Source organism: Anomaloglossus baeobatrachus, chromosome 5, assembly GCF_048569485.1.
Source record: "Anomaloglossus baeobatrachus isolate aAnoBae1 chromosome 5, aAnoBae1.hap1, whole genome shotgun sequence".
Lineage (NCBI taxonomy): Eukaryota > Metazoa > Chordata > Amphibia > Anura > Aromobatidae > Anomaloglossus > Anomaloglossus baeobatrachus.
The window spans coordinates 33,496,758-33,518,084 of NC_134357.1; the positions used below are offsets into that span (position 1 = coordinate 33,496,758).

General features: G+C 52.6%; 1 protein-coding gene across 1 annotated transcript in view; it reads left to right on the plus strand.

The window, feature by feature from the left end:
- Positions 1 to 21,327, plus strand: part of EXOSC1 (exosome component 1) — a 67,395-nt gene that overhangs the window by 30,152 nt on the left and 15,916 nt on the right. The window contains exons 5-7 of the mRNA XM_075352227.1: positions 138 to 171; positions 1,471 to 1,521; positions 20,963 to 21,047. Of these exons, the coding sequence (XP_075208342.1) occupies positions 138 to 171; positions 1,471 to 1,521; positions 20,963 to 21,047 (170 nt within the window). The remainder of the gene's footprint in view (positions 1 to 137; positions 172 to 1,470; positions 1,522 to 20,962; positions 21,048 to 21,327) is intronic.

Genomic DNA, 21,327 nt, shown 5'->3' on the forward strand with positions numbered 1-21,327 from the left:
TACACTTTTTAAAGTGTAATAACTTTGTGTGGCCTCCGGAGGCAGAAGCTATACACCCAATTGTCTGGGTCTCCCAATAGGAGCTAGAAGAAAAGGAATTTACGGTAAGTAAACAAAATTCCCTTCTTTTCCTACAGAAAAGAAGACGTCAGAGCAACTGAGAAAGATAAGGTAATGCACACTACTAATCTTCATAGGCGAACACTGGGGATAGTTAGTGAAAACTATTTATGATTAGGCATGTTGGCAAGCTGCAGAGATCTGTAGGGATGGCGACCCCCAAAAAAGGGACAAAATCTCTAAAGCTTCTACACTTGTCTTTCCCTCTCCTTTAACCTCCAGTCTATATTTGCATCATTTTAATTAAAATTTCCCTTTCGCGCCCCCTGACATAGCTATAAATCAGTCAGGGAGCGCATGTATGATGCGGAGCCCATTCTATATCGGGCAGATGTCGGCTGTGTCCTCCAGCCAGCATCTACCTATAACGGCAGTGCCAGGTGCTGGTTCTGATCTCTGCTTTTTAACCATTTGGCTGGAGCCATCAATATCTGACTGCGGAATTTAAGTTGTCTGGTCAGTATGCATGGACCGGCGTCTATTGTTTCCCCCGTGACACAGGTAGCCGAACCTACTGCAGGCACTCATCGCTGTCGCCTTGGTCTTCCTATGTGGCTCATAAGGACGTCATTTTCACTATACACTGCAATACTAATGTATAGAGCACAAACACCCAGATGGGAAAAAAAAAATGAAAAAATTGAAAAGTTTTTAAAAGGAAAATTGAAGTCCCTTTCCATTTTAAAAAGTAAAGAAATATAAAACAAATAATAAAATATGTTGCCGTTTCTAATCTATAAAGAGATAAAATGATTTAGCCTAAAAGAAAAAAAAAATGAAACGGCAGAATTTTTTTTTTTTTCTTTTTGGGACACTGTACTTCCTTTAAAGCTGAAGTTTAATGAAAAGTGATCAAAACTTTGACTATACCCCAAAATTGTATAAATAAAATCTCCAGCTTGACAAACAAGAAGGAAACCTTCACACAGGACCATCGACGGAAGACTAAAAAAAGCTCCTGACAAAGGGGACACAAACTAGACATGTTCACCTTAAAAAAAAAAAATTAAAAAAAAATTATAGTGGAATTGTGGGGGTTTCGATACCTTTCATTTTACTAAAAAAAAAAAAAAAAAAAATGTTTTCATTTAAATTGTTAGCTCTTGCTGCAAAAGAAAAGGCAAAAAGAAGCAGTTTTAGGACTATCGAGATCAGAGGAAAAAGGTCTGGCTATTAGGAGAGAAGCAAAAAAGTGGGAAGAAATTTTTGAATATTGTGAGGGGGGGAAGGGTGCAGAAATGTTCTGTGGGTCACGCGAAGCCTAAATTATTACGTGGTGATGAAAATTTACTTTCTATATTCTTTTTGGGTTTTTTTTGTGTTTTCACTCTTTTTTCTTTTCTTTTGCAGGTTGAAGTGTACAAAAGTTTTCGTCCAGGAGACATAGTTGTAGCAAGAGTTGTATCCTTTTTATTATCAGAACAATACAGGGTTTTTTTTTTTTTGTTTTTTTTTTTTAATTGGACTGCTTTTTTGCTTCTTCATAAGTAGCAGGCACAGCTTTTGGCACGTACAGTATCTGGGATTGCTGCTAAGACATATATTCTTGTGCAGTTCTAATCTGCGTCATTTAAATTTGTTTCCTTTTCTTTTTTCCTTATATATCTGTGGTGCAATCACTATGTAATTAGACTTTATAACATTTTAGCAATTATTGAATAAGACACTCATACTTTTTTTTTTTTTTTTGCCCCTCAAAAAAGCGCTAGGGCTTATTTTCGGGTAAGTCTTATTCTTGGGGAAACATGGTTGGAATGAAGTTTACCCTGCCCCAAAAAAAATCCACTTCTTCCCAGGCGAATCATACTTACTAGATCCCGGATGTCTGTGTGGCTCCCAGGTTCTCCTGCGATTTTCGGCGGGTGCTCCCAGCAGGTATGCTCCACACGGTCTTTCCCTGCTTGTGGCCGATACACTCACATACATCAGATCTCACACCCCCCACCTCCCCCACATCTGGTGATCCAGCAGGGGAAGATGGGATGCAGAGCAGTGGAACGCATCTGCCCTCCGCCACGGGCTCTCTGCCCTCCGCCGCGGGCTCTCTGCCCTCCGCCGCGGGCTCTCTGCCCTCCGCCGCGGGCTCTCTGCCCTCCGCCGCGGGCTCTCTGCCCTCCGCCGCGGGCTCTCTGCCCTCCGCCGCGGGCTCTCTGCCCTCCGCCGCGGGCTCTCTGCCCTCCGCCGCGGGCTCTCTGCCCTCCGCCGCGGGCTCTCTGCCCTCCGCCGCGGGCTCTCTGCCCTCCGCCGCGGGCTCTCTGCCCTCCGCCGCGGGCTCTCTGCCCTCCGCCGCGGGCTCTCTGCCCTCCGCCGCGGGCTCTCTGCCCTCCGCCGCGGGCTCTCTGCCCTCCGCCGCGGGCTCTCTGCCCTCCGCCGCGGGCTCTCTGCCCTCCGCCGCGGGCTCTCCGCCCTCTACCACACTGCGTCCCAGGATTCTCTGCTGGCCAGAAGCAATTTGTATTGCCCAATGTGGTGAGCTTTGTGTGTGTCTGTGATCCGATGTGAGAGGGTGTGCGTTCCACTGCAGCTCCTCCCGTTCGGCGTCTGGTGATTATGATCGCGGGGTTTTCTGTCTTCTTTCTTTTCCTCTTTTGGGGGTGTCTGCTTTCTATCATGAAGTGTCCTGCAGTAGGGCTTATTTCTTAATCGTTCCTTATGGGAGACCCAGACCATGGGTGTATAGCTTCTGCCTCCGGAGGACACACAAAGTACTACACTAAAAAGTGTAGCTCCTCCCTCCGAGCATATACACCCCCTGGATAACCAAATATAGCCAGTTCAATGCTTTGTGTTCAGGAGGCCACACACACATGCATTCTCTTTTGATTTTTGATTTTTCATTTTTGATTTTAAAGAATTGGAAGAAAAGCGGGTCCAAGCTGGACTCCCGGCATGTCCCTTCTCACCCCACTGTGTCGGCAGTGCTGTTAAGGTTGATTTTACAAGGCTGGAGCCTTACATGCCGCGCTCCTTCACCATCCCTCGGGCTCTGGCTTGAAGTGGGAGCCATCACTGTTCTCACTGCTTTGCAGGAGACCGGTCTCCATCCGCAGCCCTTTCAGGACCCTGCCGGACGGAGCGCTCATCCCTCAGGGACCTGGCCCTGCGTCTCATAAGCTAAGTATTGAGACGTTATTGAGGGGTCCCTTGTACATTTATTGTGGGGAGAGTGTGTTATTTAACTTTGCTGTAATTTCCGGCCGGTTCTCTGGTTTTTTCCTGAGAACCGCGCCGAGGGTGCCTGCTTGTCGGCCGCATGGAAAAATTTAGGCCCCGGCTTCGGCTGCGGCCTACTTTCGTTTTCACTGCCCCTGCATGTCAGTCATGCAGGGGAACAGTGCGGCGCCGCCCACCGGCCGTTCAGCACAGGGGAGGACACTCCTCTCTGAGGAGATGTTTCCCTCTCCTGTATTTCTCCTTGGCCCTCCGGTTCCCGCTCTTGGACTAAACCCTGCCCCCCTCCTCACTCCGGCGCCATTTTATCAGCGTTCACACACTGATCGGCGCTGGCTGCTGCAGCTCTGCAATCTGTCTGGGGGTCCAAGCTGTTGAATCCGGAGGGCACACAAAACGGTCTGGTAAGCCACAACCTCTGGTTGTGGACTTTCTTATACACTCTCTGGGGGTCATTCTGAAGGAGTGTGTTCCTTACTGCAGAACCTCCACCTCAGCAGCATGGCTCTCACTAGGAGCAAGGCTGCAAGGCTTTACTCTATATGCACTGCATGTAAGCTCATACTGCCTGAACCGAGCACATATCCACATTGTGATGCCTGCTGTAACATGGTGGTGCCTCAGCCTGGAGTCTCCCCAGGGGTCCCTCCGGCTGCTCCAGCCCCGGTGGCTGAACCCCCGGCTTGGGTAGCATCGTTTTCTAATGCTATCTCCCAGTCCTTTGCCGACTCCATGGGACAGCTATCCCGGACTCTGCTGACCATGCATCAACCCCCTTCTCAGGGCGCCTCTGCTGCTCCGACTCGCTCTGCAGAGCTCACAGAGGATTTTTCATCTGTTCCCAGACCCCGTCCTCCTAAACGGAGACGCAGGGACTCTTCTCCTTCCTCGTCCCACGGCTCTGATTCACAAGCTGAATCGCAGGGCGAGGAGGATGCCTTTACTGTGGGCTCAGACGCTACCTCTATGTACCCCATTGATCTAACCGAAGGTGAAGCAGATGTTAGTGATTTGATTGCGTCCATTAATTCCGTACTGGACCTCAATCCACCAGTGTCAGAGGAACAAGCCTCTCTGGTAGAAAAACACCAGTTTACCTCACCTAAGAGAGCAAGGAGTATGTTTTCTTCGGCGCTCTATTGGGAGACCCAGACGATTGGGTGTATAGCACTGCCTCCGGAGGCCACACAAAGCAATTACACTTAAAAGTGTAAGGCCCCTCCCCCTTCTGGCTATACACCCCCAGTGGGATCACTGGCTCACCAGTTTTCTGCTTTGTGCGAAGGAGGTCAGACATCCACGCATAGCTCCACTGTTTAGTCAGCAGTAGCTGCTGACTATATCGGATGGAAGAAAAGAGGGCCCATATTGGGCCCCCAGCATGCTCCCTTCTCACCCCGCTTGTGGTTTGTAAGGTTGAGGTACCTATTGCTGGTACGGCGGCTGGAGCCCACATGCTGTTTTCCTTCCACATCCCCCTGAGGGGCTCTGAGGAAGTGGGATCTTACCGGCCCCAAAGCCCTGAGGCCGGGCTCCATCCACAGACCCATTGAACCTGCTGGATAAGGAGCCGGGGGTACCGTTCAGGGACATGGCCCTGCACCATTCAGGTACTCTGTGTCCCCGTACACACAGGCACAGCACACTCCAGACTTGCTGGGTGTGCTAGTGCGCCGGGGACAGTAAAGGGTTACAGTCACTGCAGCCTAGCTGAGTGACTTTATGTATGGGGAACTACCGCGCCGGACGCTCCGGGAGCGGCGGCGCGGCTGGGACTTGTAGTGCGCCGGGGACTTAGCGCCGACCGCGCTTTTACGGCGGCGGCGCTTATAAATCCAGTCCCCGGCTTTTGCGGCCTAGCTCCGCTTCGTTCCCGCCCCCACCCTGTCAATCAGGGTAGGGGAGAGACGCTGTACAATCAGCAGCGCCGAGGGCTGGAGCCTTATTTACATGCTCCAGCCCTCTCACTGGACACTGTGGGACGCCGGTTTCCCGCTCTGACTTGGGGGCACGCCCACGGCCCGCCCCTACTCACACGAGCTGGAGAAGGACGCCGGCAGCCATTCCTGCAGTCCGAGCTGAGAGATCGGACTCTGGGCGACCAGGCACAAGACTAGGGCGACCACACACCCGCTTATAGGCGGGCGGTAAGCGGCACCTGAAGTGCTGACCCCACTAAATACCGCAGTTTGTCCATTTGTATTTTTATGCTTACACTGCATAGGTCGCAATTTTTGGCTATATGCCCTCTTAGATGGCGACACATCAGCAGCAGGAAAGCAGGGGTGCTAAGGCACAGGCTTTCTATGCTGCTTGTATTGCATGTACTGAAGTGTTCATGTGTATTTATGCTTGTATGCTATACACTGCACTGTACGGTCGCTAGTCTGGGCTATTTTCGCCTAGAATGACTAGACTACAGCAGCAGAAAAGCAAAGGTGCTGAGGCACAGGTTTTTTCTATGCTGCTTGTATTGCATGTGCTGCAGTGTTCATTGTACTTTATGCTTGTATGCTATGCATTGCACTGTACGGTCGCCATTCTTGGCTCTATGTCCTAGATGGCTAGTCGGCAGCAGCATATAAGCAACTCAGGCTTTCGATGCTGTTTTTACTGCATGTGATACTGTTCCACGGCACTGTACCCCATTGTGTGCAATGCTCCCCTGGAGCACTTGGTCAGCCGGGGTCTCTACTACACGTGGCCAAAGGAACCACCTGTCAACCCTGTCCAAGGACAGGGATGGAGTTGCAATGGGATAGAGACTTGCAGTCCGGACAGGCCATGGGCAATCTGGATCATTGCTCCCTGGCCACCCTCATTGGGAATAAAATCTGTGCTCCGAGGGGGGTCCCAGGAGGCTCTCTGTAGGATGAGGCAGACGTAGCTCATCAGGACTTTGAGCCTGACAACGCTCTCAATCCGGATACACCGGATGGTGACGCCATAAGGAATGATCCTATAGCGTCCATCAATGGAATGTTGGATCTTTCTCCCTCAGCTCCCCCAGCGGAGGAGTCAGCTTCACAGCAGGAGAAGTCCCATTTCAGTAGCTCAAACGTAGATTGAGTATTTTTCTGGCCACGCTGACTTCAGAGAAGCAGTCCAGGAACACCACGCTTACCAGATAAGCGTTTTCTCCAAACGTATTAAGGATACACGTTATCCTTTTCCCCCTGACGTGGTCAAGCGTGGGACCCAGGGTCCAAAGGTGGATTCTCCAATCTCCAGGCTTGCGGCTAGAGCTATAGTTGCAGTGGAGATGGGACTTCACTTAAAGATACCAGATGGACTCTGGTTGACGTCTGTCTATGAGGCTATCGGCGTGTCGGTTGCTCCGGCATTTACAGCCGTATGGGCACCCTAAGCTTTTCAGCTGTTCTTGCACAGCTGGTCTTGAGCATATGTACATTTGTGCCGCAGGGGCGTCCGTAACCTCGCAATGTCTGCATTGCGACTTACCCTATTAATGCTGTCCTGGAAGGACAGTCGAGGTTTCGGTCCTTCCCAAGCTCGGGCAGGTCCCAATTGTCCTCGTCCAAAAGAGCTGAAAAGCCTCAGAGGGGCTCAGTTTCCGGGGGCTCAATCACGCCCAAGGAAGGCAGCCGGAGGAACCGCTACCAAGGCGGTCTCCTCATGACTCTCGGCTCTCTCATCTCTCCGCATCCGCGGTCGATGGCAGACTTGCTCGCCTTTGCGACATTTAGCTGCCACAGGTCACAGACCGGTGGGTGAGGGACATTGTGCCCACGTGCACAGGACAGGGTTCTGTTCTCGTCCTCCGACTCGGTTCTTCAGAACGTCCCCACCTCCCCACCGAGCCGATGCTCTTCTGCAAGCAGAAGGAGTGGTAATCCCTGTTCCTCTTCAGGAACAAGACACGGTTTTCCTCCAATCTGGTTGTGGTGCCAAAAAAGGATGGCTCTTTCCGTTCCGTTCTGGACCTAAAACTGCTCAACAAGCACGTGGAGGCCAGGCGGTTCCGGATGAAACCCTCCGCTCCGTCATTGCCTCAATGTCTCAAGGATATTTCCTAGCATCAATAGACATCAAAGATGCTTATCTCCACGTGCCGATTGCTACAGAGCACCAATGTTTTCTACGTTTCGTGATGGGAGACGACCATCTTCAGTTCGTAGCTCTGCCATTCGGTCTGGCGACAGCCCCACGGGCGTTCACCAAGGTCATGACGGCAGTGGTAGCAGTCTTGCACTCACAGGGACACTCTGTGATCCCTTACTTGGACGATCTACTTGTCAAGGCACCCTCTCAAGAGGCATGCCAACTCAGCCTGAATGTTGCGCTGGAGACTCTCCAGACGTTCGGGTGGATCATCGACTTCTCAAAGTCAAACCTGTCACCGACCCAATCACTAACGTATCTTGGCATGGTGTTTCATACCCTCTCAGCGCTAGTGAAGCTTCCGCTGGACAAGCAGCGGTCACTACAGACTGGGGTGCAGACTCTCCGTCAAGGTCAGTCGCACTCCTTAAGACGCCTCATGCACTTCCTCGGGAAGTTGGTGGCGGCAATGGAAGCGGTTCCGTTTGCGCAGTTTCATCTGCGTCCTCTTATTGGGACATTCTCCGCCAATGGGACGGGAAGTCAACATCCCTGAACAGGAAAGTATCCTTTTCACAGAAGGACTCTCTGCAATGGTGGCTTCTTCCCACCTCATTATCACAGGGAAGATCCTTCCTACCACCGTCTTGGGCGGTAGTCACGACAGACGCGAGTCTGTCAGGGTGGGGAGCAGTTTTTCTCCACCACAGGGCTCAGGGTACGTGGACTCAGCAGGAGTCCACCCTTCGGATCCATGTTCTGGAAATCAGAGCAGTGTATCTTGCCCTATTAGCCTTCCAGCAGTGGCTGGAAAGAAAGCAGATCCGAATTCAGTCGGACAACTCCACAGCGGTGGCATACATCAATCACCAAGGAGGGACACGCAGTCGGCAAGCCTTCCAGGAAGTCCGGCGGATTCTGATGTGGGTGGAAGCCACGGCCTCCACCGTATCCGCAGTTCACATCCCCGGCGTAGAAAACTGGGAAGCAGACTTCCTCAGCCGCCAGGGCATGGACGCAGGGGAATGGTCACTTCACCCGGACGTGTTTCAGGAAATCTGTAGCCGCTGGGGAAGGCCGGACGTCGACCTAATGGCGTCCAGGCACAACAACAAGGTCCCAACCTTCATAGCACGGTCTCGCGATCACAGAGCTCTGGCGGCAGACGCCTTAGTGCAAGATTGGTCGCAGTTCCGGCTCCCTTATGTGTTTCCCCTCTGGCACTCTTGCCCAGAGTGCTACGCAAGATCAGATCCGACTGCAGCCGCGTCATACTCGTCGCCCCAGACTGGCCAAGGAGGGCGTGGTATCCGGATCTGTGGCAGCTCACGGTCGGCCAACCGTGGGCACTACCAGACCGACCAGACTTACTGTCCCAAGGGCAGTTTTTCCATCGGAATTCTGCGGCCCTGAACCTGACTGTGTGGCCATTGAGTCCTGGATCCTAGGGTCTTCAGGATTATCCCAAGGGGTCGTTGCCACCATGAGACAGGCTAGGAAGCCCACGTCCGCTAAGATCTACCACAGAACGTGGAGGATATTCTTATCCTGGTGCTCTGCTCAGGGAGTGTCTCCCTGGCCATTTGCATTGCCTACCTTTCTTTCTTTCCTGCAATCTGGGTTAGAAAAAGGTTTGTCGCTCGGCTCCCTTAAAGGTCAGGTCTCGGCGCTATCCGTCTTTTTTCAGAGGCGTTTGGCACGCCTTCCTAAGGTGCGCACGTTCCTACAGGGGGTTTGCCATATCGTACCCCCGTACAAGCGGCCGTTAGATCCATGGGATCTGAACAGGGTACTAGTTGCCCTCCAGAAGCCGCCCTTCGAGCCTCTGAGGGAGGTTTCACTTTCTAGACTATCACAGAAAGTGGCTTTTCCGGTAGCGATCACATCTCTTCGGAGAGTGTCTGAGCTGGCAGCACTATCATCCAAGGCTCCCTTCCTGGTCTTCCACCAGGACAAGGTAGTGCTGCGCCCCATTCAGGAGTTTCTCCCGAAGGTGGTATCCTCTTTTCATCTTAATCAGGATATCTCTTTGCCTTCGTTTTGTCCTCATGCAGTTCATCGGTATGAGAAGGATTTACATTTGTTAGATCTGGTGAGAGCACTCAGAATCTACATTTCCCGCACGGCGCCCTTGCGCCGTTCGGATGCACTCTTTGTCCTTGTCGCTGGTAAGCGCAAAGGGTCGCAGGCTTCTAAGGCCACCCTGGCTCGATGGATCAAGGAACCAATTCTTGAAGCCTACCGTTCTGCTGGGCTTCCGGTTCCATCAGGGCTGAAGGCCCATTCTACCAGAGCCGTGGGTGCATCCTGGGCATTACGACACCAGGCTACGGCTCAACAGGTGTGCCAGGCAGCTACCTGGTCGAGTCTGCACACTTTCACCAAACATTATCAGGTGCATACCTATGCTTCGGCGGACGCCAGCCTAGGTAGAAGAGTCCTGCAGGCGGCAGTTGCCTCCCCGTAGGGGAGGGCTGTCTTGCAGCTCTAACATGAGGTATTTCTTTACCCACCCAGGGACAGCTTTTGGACGTCCCAATCGTCTGGGTCTCCCAATAGAGCGCCGAAGAAGGGAATTTTGTTACTTACCGTAAATTCCTTTTCTTCTAGCTCTTATTGGGAGACCCAGCACCCGCCCTGTTGTCCTTCGGGATTTTTGGTTTGTTTGCGGGTACACATGTTGTTCATGTTGAATGGTTTTCAGTTCTCCGATGTTACTCGGAGTGAATTTGTTTAAACCAGTTATTGGCTTTCCTCCTTCTTGCTTTTGCACTAAAACTGGTGAGCCAGTGATCCCACTGGGGGTGTATAGCCAGAAGGGGAGGGGCCTTACACTTTTAAGTGTAATTGCTTTGTGTGGCCTCCGGAGGCAGTGCTATACACCCAATCGTCTGGGTCTCCCAATAAGAGCTAGAAGAAAAGGAATTTACGGTAAGTAACAAAATTCCCTTCTTTTAACCACTCCAGTTTTCAGGCCACTGTGACCAAGCCCAGGGCCTGTCCTGACAAACGCTTTCCAAAGCGTAGTTCTGATGACCGCTTTCCCTTTCCACCAGAGGTGGTCAAGGAGTGGGCTCAGTCACCAAAGGTAGATCCTCCGGTGTCTAGAATCTCAGCCCGGACAGTTGTATCTGTGGCGGATGGCACCTCACTTAAGGATTCCACTGACCGCCAGGTTGACCTTCTGGCCAAATCTGTATATGAAGCGGCAGGGGCCTCGTTCTCCCCGTCCTTTGCAGCAGTGTGGGCTCTTAAGGCCGTCTCTGCTTCTCTGGCGGAGATGCATTCCCTCACCAGGGACTCTTTGCCCGAAATGGTTGCCTTAACTTCCCAGGCTTCGGCTTTTTCATCCTATGCCATGTCTGCCATTCTGGAGGCTTCTCACCGCACGGCGGTGGCTTCCGCTAATTCCCTCGCGATCCGCAGGATCTTGTGGCTTCGAGAGGGGAAAGCAGACTCTTCTTCCAAGAAGTACCTTGCTGGGCTCCCTTTTGCTGGGTCCCGGCTGTTCGGTGAACAACTGGATGAAATTATTAAGGAGGCTACTGGCGGGAAGAGTACTTCCTTGCCACAAACTAAAACCAGGAAACCTGTCCAGGGCAGGAACCAGTCGAGGTTTCGTTCCTTTCGTTCCTCTAACTGGTCATCCTCTAAGCCCTCAGCCTCGTCCACTAACTCAGCCAAGGATCGGAAACCCAGCTGGTGCACGAAGCCGCGTCCTCAGAAGAACGGAGGAGCCGCTGCCACTAAGGCAGCCTCCTCTTGACTATCTGGCCGAGCCAGCAACGTCCTTGGTCGGTGGCAGGCTCTCCCACTTTGGCGACGTGTGGTTTCAACACGTCTCCGATCAGTGGGTGCGGGATATCATCTCCCACGGCTACAGGATAGAGTTCTCTTCCAGCCCGCCAAACAGATTTTTTCTGTCCACTCCCCCCTGCTTCAAGGCCGCCGCCTTCTCTCAGGCCGTGGCATCCTTGCAGGCCAACGGAGTAATTGTACCGGTTCCCGCCCGGGAACGGTTCAGAGGTTTCTACTCAAATCTCTTCCTAGTCCCCAAGAAGGACGGTTCCTTCCGGCCCATCCTGGATCTCAAGCTTCTCAACAAGCATGTTCAGGTGCGGCATTTCCGCATGGAGTCTCTGCGATCAGTTATTGCCTCAATGACCCAAGGAGATTTCCTGGCATCCATCGACATCAGAGATGCCTATTTGCATGTGCCAATTGCAGTTTCACACCAGCGTTGGCTACGTTTTGCAATCGGAGAGGAACATTTCCAATTCGTGGCTCTCCCCTTCGGGTTAGCCACGGCCCCTCGAGTATTCACCAAGGTCATGGCAGCAGTGGTTGCGGTTCTGCACCTCCAGGGATTGGCAGTGATTCCTTACCTGGACGACCTTCTAGTCAAGGCTTCATCCAGTGCAGACTGTCAGCGGAGTGTCTCGCTCACTCTCGCCACACTTGTTCAATTCGGGTGGCTTGTCAATCTGCCCAAGTCCACTCTGACCCCGACCCAGAAACTTACGTACCTAGGGATGCAATTCGAGACTCTGCCGGCACTTGTGAAGCTGCCCTTAGTCAAACAGCAGTCCCTTCATCTGGCGGTGCGCTCTCTGTTGAGGCCCCGCCGTCATTCCATCAGGCACCTCATGCAGGTGCTGGGTCAGATGGTGGCATCAATGGAAGCGGTTCCCTTTGCCCAGTTCCATCTGCGTCCTCTGCAGCTGGACATTCTCCGCTGTTGGGACAAGCGGACCTCTTCCTTGCACAGGCTAGTGGCTCTGTCGCCACAGACCAGGAGCTCTCTTCAGTGGTGGCTTCGGCCCCTCTCTCTATCCCAGGGACGCTCCTTTCTGATCCCGTCCTGGGTGATTCTCACCACGGATGCCAGTCTATCCGGCTGGGGAGCAGTGTTTCTCCACCACCGAGCACAGGGCACTTGGACTCCGTCCGAATCAGCCCTCTCGATCAATGTGCTGGAAATCAGAGCGGTGCTCCTAGCTCTCGTAGCCTTTCACCACCTGTTGGCGGGCAAGCACATTCGAGTCCAGTCAGACAACGCGACAGCAGTTGCCTACATCAATCACCAGGGCGGGACTCGCAGCCTCCTAGCAATGTTGGAGGTTCAACGTATCCTTCAGTGGACGGAGGACTCCAAGTCCACCATATTCGCAGTCCACATCCCAGGCGTAGAAAACTGGGAGGCAGATTATCTCAGCCGTCAAACCGTGGACAGCGGCGAGTGGGCCCTGCATCCAGCAGTGTTCCGGTCAATCTGCCGCAAGTGGGGCACTCCGGAAGTGGATCTCATGGCATCCCGGCACAACAACAAGGTCCCGGTTTACGTGGCTCGCTCCCACGATCCTCAGGCCTTGGCAGCGGACGCGCTGGTTAAGGATTGGTCCCAGTTCCGTCTGGCCTACGTGTTTCCCCCTCTAGCTCTCTTGCCCAGAGTCCTGCGCAAGATCAGAATGGAGGGCCGTCGGGTCATAATCATTGCTCCAGACTGGCCCAGGCGAGCTTGGTACCCAGACCTGCTCCGTCTGTCCGTAGAGGTGCCGTGGCATCTCCCGGATCGCCCAGACCTTCTCTCACAAGGTCCGTTTTTCCGCCAGAATTCTGCGGCTCTCAGATTGACGGCGTGGCTCTTGAGTCCTGGATCCTGACGGCTTCAGGCATTCCTTCCGAGGTAATCTCCACTATGACTCAGGCTCGGAAGTCTTCCTCGGCCAGGATTTACCACAGGACTTGGAGAATTTTCCTGTCCTGGTGTCGCTCTTCCGGCCATGCTCCTTGGCCTTTTTCCTTGCCGACCATCCTGTCCTTTCTACAGTCCGGTCTGCAGCTGGGACTATCCCTCAATTCCCTCAAGGGACAGGTCTCGGCTCTGTCAGTGTTGTTCCAGCGGCGTATCGCCCGACTGGCCCAGGTGCGCACCTTCATGCAGGGCGCATCTCACCTCATTCCTCCTTATCGGCGGCCTTTGGATCCCTGGGACCTTAATCTGGTCCTCACGGCCTTACAGAAACCCCCCTTTGAGCCTCTTAGGGAGGTTTCTTTGTTTCGACTTTCACATAAAGTGGTCTTTCTAGTGGCCATAACTTCTCTCAGGAGAGTCTCTGATTTGGCTGCGCTCTCTTCGGAGTCACCCTTTTTGGTTTTTCACCAAGACAAGGTGGTTCTCCGTCCGACTCCGGACTTTCTCCCTAAGGTGGTGTCTCCTTTCCACCTTAACCAGGACATTTCATTGCCTTCCCTTTGTCCGGCCCCTGTGCATCGCTTTGAGAAAGCGTTGTATACTCTGGATCTGGTGCGGGCGCTCCGGATCTATGTGTCATGCACCGCTGCTCTTAGGCGGTGCACTTCTCTTTTCTTCGGCGCTCCATTGGGAGACCCAGACGATTGGGTGTATAGCACTGCCTCCGGAGGCCACACAAAGCAATTACACTAAAAAGTGTAAGGCCCCTCCCCTTCTGGCTATACACCCCCAGTGGGATCACTGGCTCACCAGTTTTCTGCTTTGTGCGAAGGAGGTCAGACATCCATGCATAAGCTCCACTGTTCAGTCAGCAGTAGCTGCTGACTATATCGGATGGAAGAAAAGAGGGCCCATACTAGGGCCCCCAGCATGCTCCCTTCTCACCCCACTTGCGGTTTGTAAGGTTGAGGTACCTATTGCTGGTACGGAGGCTGGAGCCCACATGCTGTTTTCCTTCCCCATCCCCCTGAGGGGCTCTGAGGAAGTGGGATCTTTCCGGCCACCAAGCCCTGAGGCCGGGCTCCATCCACAGACCCATAGAACCTGCTGGATGTGGAGCGGGAGTGCCGTTCAGGGACAAGGCCCTGCAACTTTCAGGTACTCTGTGTCCCCGTATGGCAGGCCACGCACACTCCAGGCTTGCTGGGTGTGCTAGTGCGCCGGGGACTGTAGCGCTGTGCGCTGGGCTTATAGTCCCTGCAGATTACTGGGGGACTTTACGTGTGGGGACCGCCGCGCCGACCGCCCCTGGAGCGGCGGCGCAGCTGCGACTTGTAGTGCGCCGGGGACGCGCCGACCGCGCTTTTACGGCGGCGGCGCTTCTAACTTTAGTCCCCGGCTTTTGCGGCCTAGCGCCGCTTCGTTCCCGCCCCCACCCTGTCACTCAGGGACAGGGAGAGACGCTGTTCTATAGCAGCGCCGAGGGCTGGAGCCTTATTTGCATTCTCCAGCCCCCTTTACTAGACACAGTGGGCGCCGGGTTCCCGCTCTTGTCTCGGGCACGCCCTCGGAAAGCCCCTCTCCTCTGGACGCCGGCAGCCATTCCGGCACGCAGAGCGGGAAAACGGAGACACTGAGCTACCAGCACAGGATTCCGGCGCCACACACCCGCTTTTGTGCGGGCGGTAAGCGGCAACTAAAGTGCTGACCCACTAATGCCGAAGTGTCCTGTTGTGCTTTTGTACGGTCGCTATTCAGGATGCAGACCTAGAAACAGCAGCAAAAGATCAGGGGTGCTAAAGCACAGACTCTATATGCTGCTTGTCTTGCATGTGCTGCGGTGTCATGTGTCCTTTATGCTTGTATGCTTTACATTGCACTGTAAGGGCTATTCTTGGCTGTCTACCCGCCTAGATGGCTAGACAGCGGCAGCAAACAGCAATGGTGCTAAGGCACAAGCTTTCAATGCTGCTTGGATTGCATGTACTGCAGAGTTTATTTTCATGCTTGTACATTCACTGCATGTCGCTATTCTTGGCTAATGCTCCTTGATGACTAGACAACAGCAGCAGAAAAGCAAGGGTGCTAAGGCACAAGCTTTCAATGCTGCTTGGATTGCATGTGCTGCAGTGGTTATTTTCATGCTTGTATGCTATACATTCACTGTATGTCGCTTTTCCTGGATAATGCTCCTGAATAACTAGACAACGGCAGCAGAAAAGCAAAGGTGCCAAGGCACAGGCTTTCTATGCTCCTTGTACTGCATGTGCTGAAGTGTTTATTGTACTTCATGCTTGTATGCTATACATTGCACTGTACGGTCGCTATTCTTGGCTAATGCTCCTAGATGGCTAGACAGCAACAGTAAAAAAAAAAAAAAAAAAAAAAAGGCATGGGTGCCAAGGCACACGCTTTCTATGCTGCTTGTACTGCATGCGACTGTTCCAGGACCCCCAGTGTGTGCAATTACTCAACGGGGTCTCTGCTACAGGTGGCCAAAAGAACCACCTGTGATCCCTGTCCAGGGACAGGGACGGAGTTGCAGTTTCCGCTGATATATTGTCTGTGGCTATGACTAACATCTTACAGACTTTGCAGTCCAGACAGACCTTGGGCAATGTTGATTCAATGCCCCTGGCCACCCTGATTTCGAAACAAATCATGGCTCCAGGAGGGTCCCATGCATCCCAGGGTGCAGGCTCTGACACGGACGACAGTCCCAGACGGCCTAAGCTAGCTCCCTAAGAACGGCCCTCGACTTCATCACAGTACGCTCTGTATGATGAGGCAGACGTAGCTGTTCAGGACTCCGATCCTGAGACCGCTCTCAATCCGGATACACCGGATGGTGACGCTATAGTGAATAATCTTATAGCGTCCATCAATGGAAGGTTGGGTATTTCTCCCTCAACTCCTCCAGTGGAGGGGTCAGCTTCACAGCAGAATAAATCCCTATTTCGGTATCTCAAGCGTATATTGAGTACTTTTCTGGTCACTCTGACTCCAGAGAAGCAGTCCGGGAACACCACGCTTATCCCGATAAGCTTTTCTCCAACCGTATTGAAGATACGCGTTGTCTCTTCCCCCCTGACGTGCTCAAGCGCTCCAAGGGTGGATCCCCCAATCTCCAGGCTTGCGGCTAGATCTATAGTTGCAGTGGAAGATGGGAATTCACTTAAAGATGCCATTGACAGACAGATAGCCCTATCGGTGGGTCGGTTGCCCCGGCATTCGCAGCCATAGAGGCACTCCAAGCTATTTCAGCTAGTATTGCGCAGAGGGACGCGGTCACATGTACATCTTGGCCGCAGTAGCGTCCTTCACCTCGCAATGTCGGCATTGCGACTCAAGCTGTTTATGCTGTCCTGGACTCTACGAGCCGTACGTCAGTGGCGTCCGCCAACTCCGTGTTGTTACGCTCCTAGTGTTAAGGGATTGGAGCAGATGCTGCTTCCACAAATGTGCTTAACCAGATTGCCTTTATCTGGTGACAGACTGTTTCGTGAGCGGTTGGATTAAATCATTCAACTGTCCAAGGGTACGGATTCTTCCTTACCCCAGCTATCAAACATGACCCATCAGGAGAAGGGACAGTCGAGGTTTCGGTCCTTCCCAGGCTCGGGCACGTCCCAATTGCCCTCGTCCAACAGGACTCAAAAGGCTCAGAGGGGCGCAGGTTCCTGGCGGGCTCAATCACGCCTGGAGAAGGCAGCCGGAGGAACCGCTACCAAGGCGGTTTCCTCATGACTTTCAGCCCTCTCTCTCCGCGTCCGCGGTCGGTGGCAGACTCCCCCGCTTTAGCGACATTTCACTGCCACAGGTCAATGGCCGGTGGGTGAGAGACAGTTTTGTCGCAAAAACTTCCTCACCGGGCCGAGCCGAGGCTCTTCTGCAGGCAGTAGGAGTCGTAATCCCGGTTCCTCCTCAGGAACAAGAGACACTTTTTACTCCGATCTGGTCGGGGTGACAAAATAGGACGACTCCTTCCGTTCCGTTCTGGACCTTAAACTGCTCAACAAGCACGTGAAAACCAGGCGGTTCCGGATGGAATCCCTCCGCTCCGTCATTGCCTCAATGTCTCAAGGAGATTTCCTAGCATCAATAGACATCAGGATGCTTATCTCCACGTGCCGATTGCTCCAGAGCACCGGCGTTTGCTACGGTTCGTTATTGAAGACGAGCATCTTCAGTTCGTAGCCCTACCCTTCGGTCTGGCGACAGCCCCACGGGTTTTCACCAAGTTCATGGCAGCAGTGGGACCACTCCCGCACTCTCAGGGTCACCCTGTGATCCCTTACTTAGACCATCTACTTGTCAAGGCACTCTTTTAAGAGGCATGCCAACACAGCCTGAACATGGCGCTGGAGACTTCCCAGAGTTTCGGGTGGGTCCTCAACTTTTCAAAGTTAAACCCAATCGCTGGCATATCTTAGCTTGGGGTTTCACACTCTCTCAGCGATGGTGAAGCTTCCACTGGACAAACAGCGGTCACTACAGACGGGGGTGCAGTCTCTCCTTCAAGGAGACACCTCATCCAGAGGCAGTCCCTTTCACGCAGTTTCATCTGCGTCCACTTCAATAGAACATTCTTCGCTAATGGGAGGGGAAGTCGATGTCCCTACACAGGAACGTCCCCCTTTCTCAGACGATCAAGGACTCTCTTCAGAGGAGTCCACTCTTCAGATCAATTGTCTGGAGCTCTGGGCAGTGCATATGGCCCTGCAAGACTTCCTACAGTGGCTGGAAGGCAAACAGATCCGAATTCAGTCGGACAATCCACAGCGGTGGCATACATCAACCACCAAGGCGGACTACGCAGTCGGCGAGCCTCCCAGGAAGTCCGCCGGATTCTGCTAGGGGTGGAAGACAGAGCTTACACCATATCCGCAGTTCACATCCCGGGCGTAGAAAACTGGGAAGCAGACTTCCTCAGTCACCAGGGCGTGGACGCAGGAGAATGGTCTCTGCACCCGGACGGGTTTCACGAATCGGCACAACAGCTTGGTCCCGGTTTTCATGACGATCAAAGAGCTCTGGCGACAGGCATCTCACGGTCGGTCAACCGTGGGCACTACCAGACCGGCCAGACTTACTGTCCCAAGGGCCGTTTTTTCCATCTGAATTCTACGGCCCTGAACCTACTGTGTGGCCATTGCGTCCTAGATCCTAGTGTCCTCAGGATTATCCCACGGGGTCGTTGCCACCATGAGACAGGCTATGAAGCCCACGTCTGCTAAGATCTACCACGGAAGTGGAAGATTTTCTTTTACTGGTGCTCTGTACAAGGAGTGTCCCCCTGGCCATTGGCATGGCCTACTTTTCTTTCCTTCCTGCAATCTGGGTTGGAAAAGGGCTTGTCGCTCGGCTCCCTTAAAGGGCAAGTCTCGGCGCTATTGGTGTTTTTTTCAGAAGCGTCTAGCACGACGTCCGCAGGTACGCACGTTCCTGCAGGGGGTTTGGTCATATCGTCCCCCCGTACGAGCGGCCGTTAGATCCATGGGATCTGAACAGGGTACTAGTTGCTCTCCAGAAGCCGCCTTTCGAGTCTCTGACGGATGTTTCACTCTCTCGACTATCACGGAAAGTGGCCTTTCTGGTAGCGATCACGTCTCTTCGGAGAGTGTCTGAGCTAGCAGCGCTGTCATCCAAGGCTCCCTTCCTGGTGGTCCACCAGGACAAGGTAGTGCTGCGCCCCATTCAGGAGTTTCTCCCTAAGGTAGTATCCTCGTTTCATATTAATCAGGATATCTCCTTACCTTCTTTTTGTCCTCATCCGGTTCACCGGTATGAAAAGGATTTACATTTGTTAGATCTGGTGAGAGCACTCAGAATCTACATTCCCGCACGGCGCCCCTGCGCCGCTCTGATGCACTCTTTGTCCTTGTCGCTGGCCAGCGCAAGGGGTCGCAGGCTTCCAAAGCCACCCTGGCTCGATGGATCAAAGAACCAATTCTTGAAGCCTACCGTTCTGCTGGGCTTCCGGTTCCATCAGGGCTGAAGGCCCATTCTACCAGAGCCGTGGGTGCGTCCTGGGCATTACGACACCAGGCTACGGCTTAACAGGTGTGCCAGGCAGCTACCTGGTCGAGTCTGCACACTTTCACCAAACATTATCAGGTGCATACCTATGCTTCGGCGGACGCCAGCCTAGGTAGAAGAGTCCTGCAGGCGGCAGTTGCCTCCCCGTAGGGGACGGCTGTCTTTGCAGCTCTAACATGAGGTATTTCTTTACCCACCCAGGGACAGCTTTTGGACGTCCCAATCGTCTGGGTCTCCCAATGGAGCGCCGAAGAAGAAGGGAATTTTGTTACTTACCGTAAATTCCTTTTCTTCTAGCTCCTATTGGGAGACCCAGCACCCGCCCTGTTGTCCTTCGGGATTTTTGGTGGTTTTTCGGGTACACATGTTGTTCATGTTGAATGGTTTTTCAGTTCTCCGACGTTACTTCGGAGTGAATTTGTTTAAACCAGTTATTGGCTTTCCTCCTTGCTTTTGCACTAAAACTGGTGAGCCAGTGATCCCACTGGGGGTGTATAGCCAGAAGGGGAGGGGCCTTACACTTTTTAGTGTAATTGCTTTGTGTGGCCTCCGGAGGCAGTGCTATACACCCAATCGTCTGGGTCTCCCAATAGGAGCTAGAAGAAAAGGAATTTACGGTAAGTAACAAAATTCCCTTCTTTGTGCTGACCACAGGTCAGCGCAAGGGTCTCTCGGCTTCTAAACCGACCCTAGCTCGTTGGATTAGGTCGGCCATATCCGATGCCTACCAATGTACTCGGGTGCCTCCCCCGCCGGGGATTAAGGCGCACTCGACCAGAGCTGTCGGTGCCTCTTGGGCTTTCAGGCACCAGGCTACGGCTCAGCAGGTCTGTCAGGCTGCCACTTGGACTGGTCTGCACACCTTTTCAAAGCACTATCAAGTGCATGCTCATGCTTCGGCAGATGCGAGCTTTGGCAGACGCATCCTTCAGGCGGCTGTCGCCCATTTGTGAAGTTAGGTTTTGCCTACTTCTCAGTTTCTGTTATTTCCCACCCATGGACTGCTTTGAGACGTCCCATGGTCTGGGTCTCCCATAAGGAACGATGAAGAAAAAGAGAATTTTGTTTACTTACCGTAAATTCTTTTTCTTATAGTTCCGACATGGGAGACCCAGCACCCTCCCTGTTGCCTGTTGGCAGTTCTTGTTCCGTGTGTTTTCACCGGCTGTTGTTGTAGACAGAGGTTCCGGTTATTCCGGGTTTTACTCTATCTCTACTTGTGGGTGGATGTCCTCCTTCAGCTTTTGCACTAAACTGGCTATATTTGGTTATCCAGGGGGTGTATATGCTCAGAGGGAGGAGCTACACTTTTTAGTGTAGTACTTTGTGTGTCCTCCGGAGGCAGAAGCTATACACCCATGGTCTGGGTCTTCCATGTCGGAACTATAAGAAAAAGAATTTACGGTAAGTAAACAAAATTCTCTTTTTTTTCGGGGTAGGGCTTATATTTAAGCCTTACACTGAAAATGTTGAAAATTCTTGCTAGGGCTTATTTTTGGGGGACAGTCATCGTATCCCTTATTCATCGGCTGGGAGTCATGGCTCCTTGGACATACTAACCAGGCGAAGGATAATGTATTTGGCATCCACCTGGATGAGCCGATGGCCGAACAGCAAGCATTTGTCGCAAGGCCGGCATACTTCTTTTTTGCCTAGTGTGATGTTTTCTATGCCGGTCAAGAAATCACAGTTCTCAGAAGCACATCACTCCGTGCTGCTGAGAGCAATAATATTCTATGTGCACAGAATGATTGGATGGAGAAATATTCGTTGCGCATGGGATGTCACCAGTAAACACCGTGTGATACACTCGCGCATTGGTAGCCGTTAAAAGCCAGTATTAGAGTTGCCGGAGCTTCCTTACATTACACCCAGATATCCTTAGGAGACGCCCAGTCCAATTATCTACTGACAACGGCGGAGAATGAATTAGGAGTGATGGTTGCACATAGTGAAGCCGGTGAGTGGAAATATGTGATGGGCTTTTTGCAACGTTGAATTAGCCAGGATGGTAGCGCAAAATTCTGGAATATTGGAGCGAACAACTTTATAGATGGTTAAAACTTCAATTAAGACATCAGATTTATCACACAGCAATAATCACTCTAAGTCTGGGGCATTATAAGACCGTCTGGCCTCATGGTACATAGTCATTGAGCTGATGGCTCCCTTTACTAACTCCCCTATACAGAGTGTCCACCCATATCCTGTAAACTGCCGTTAACTTGAGAAAGGCAGCA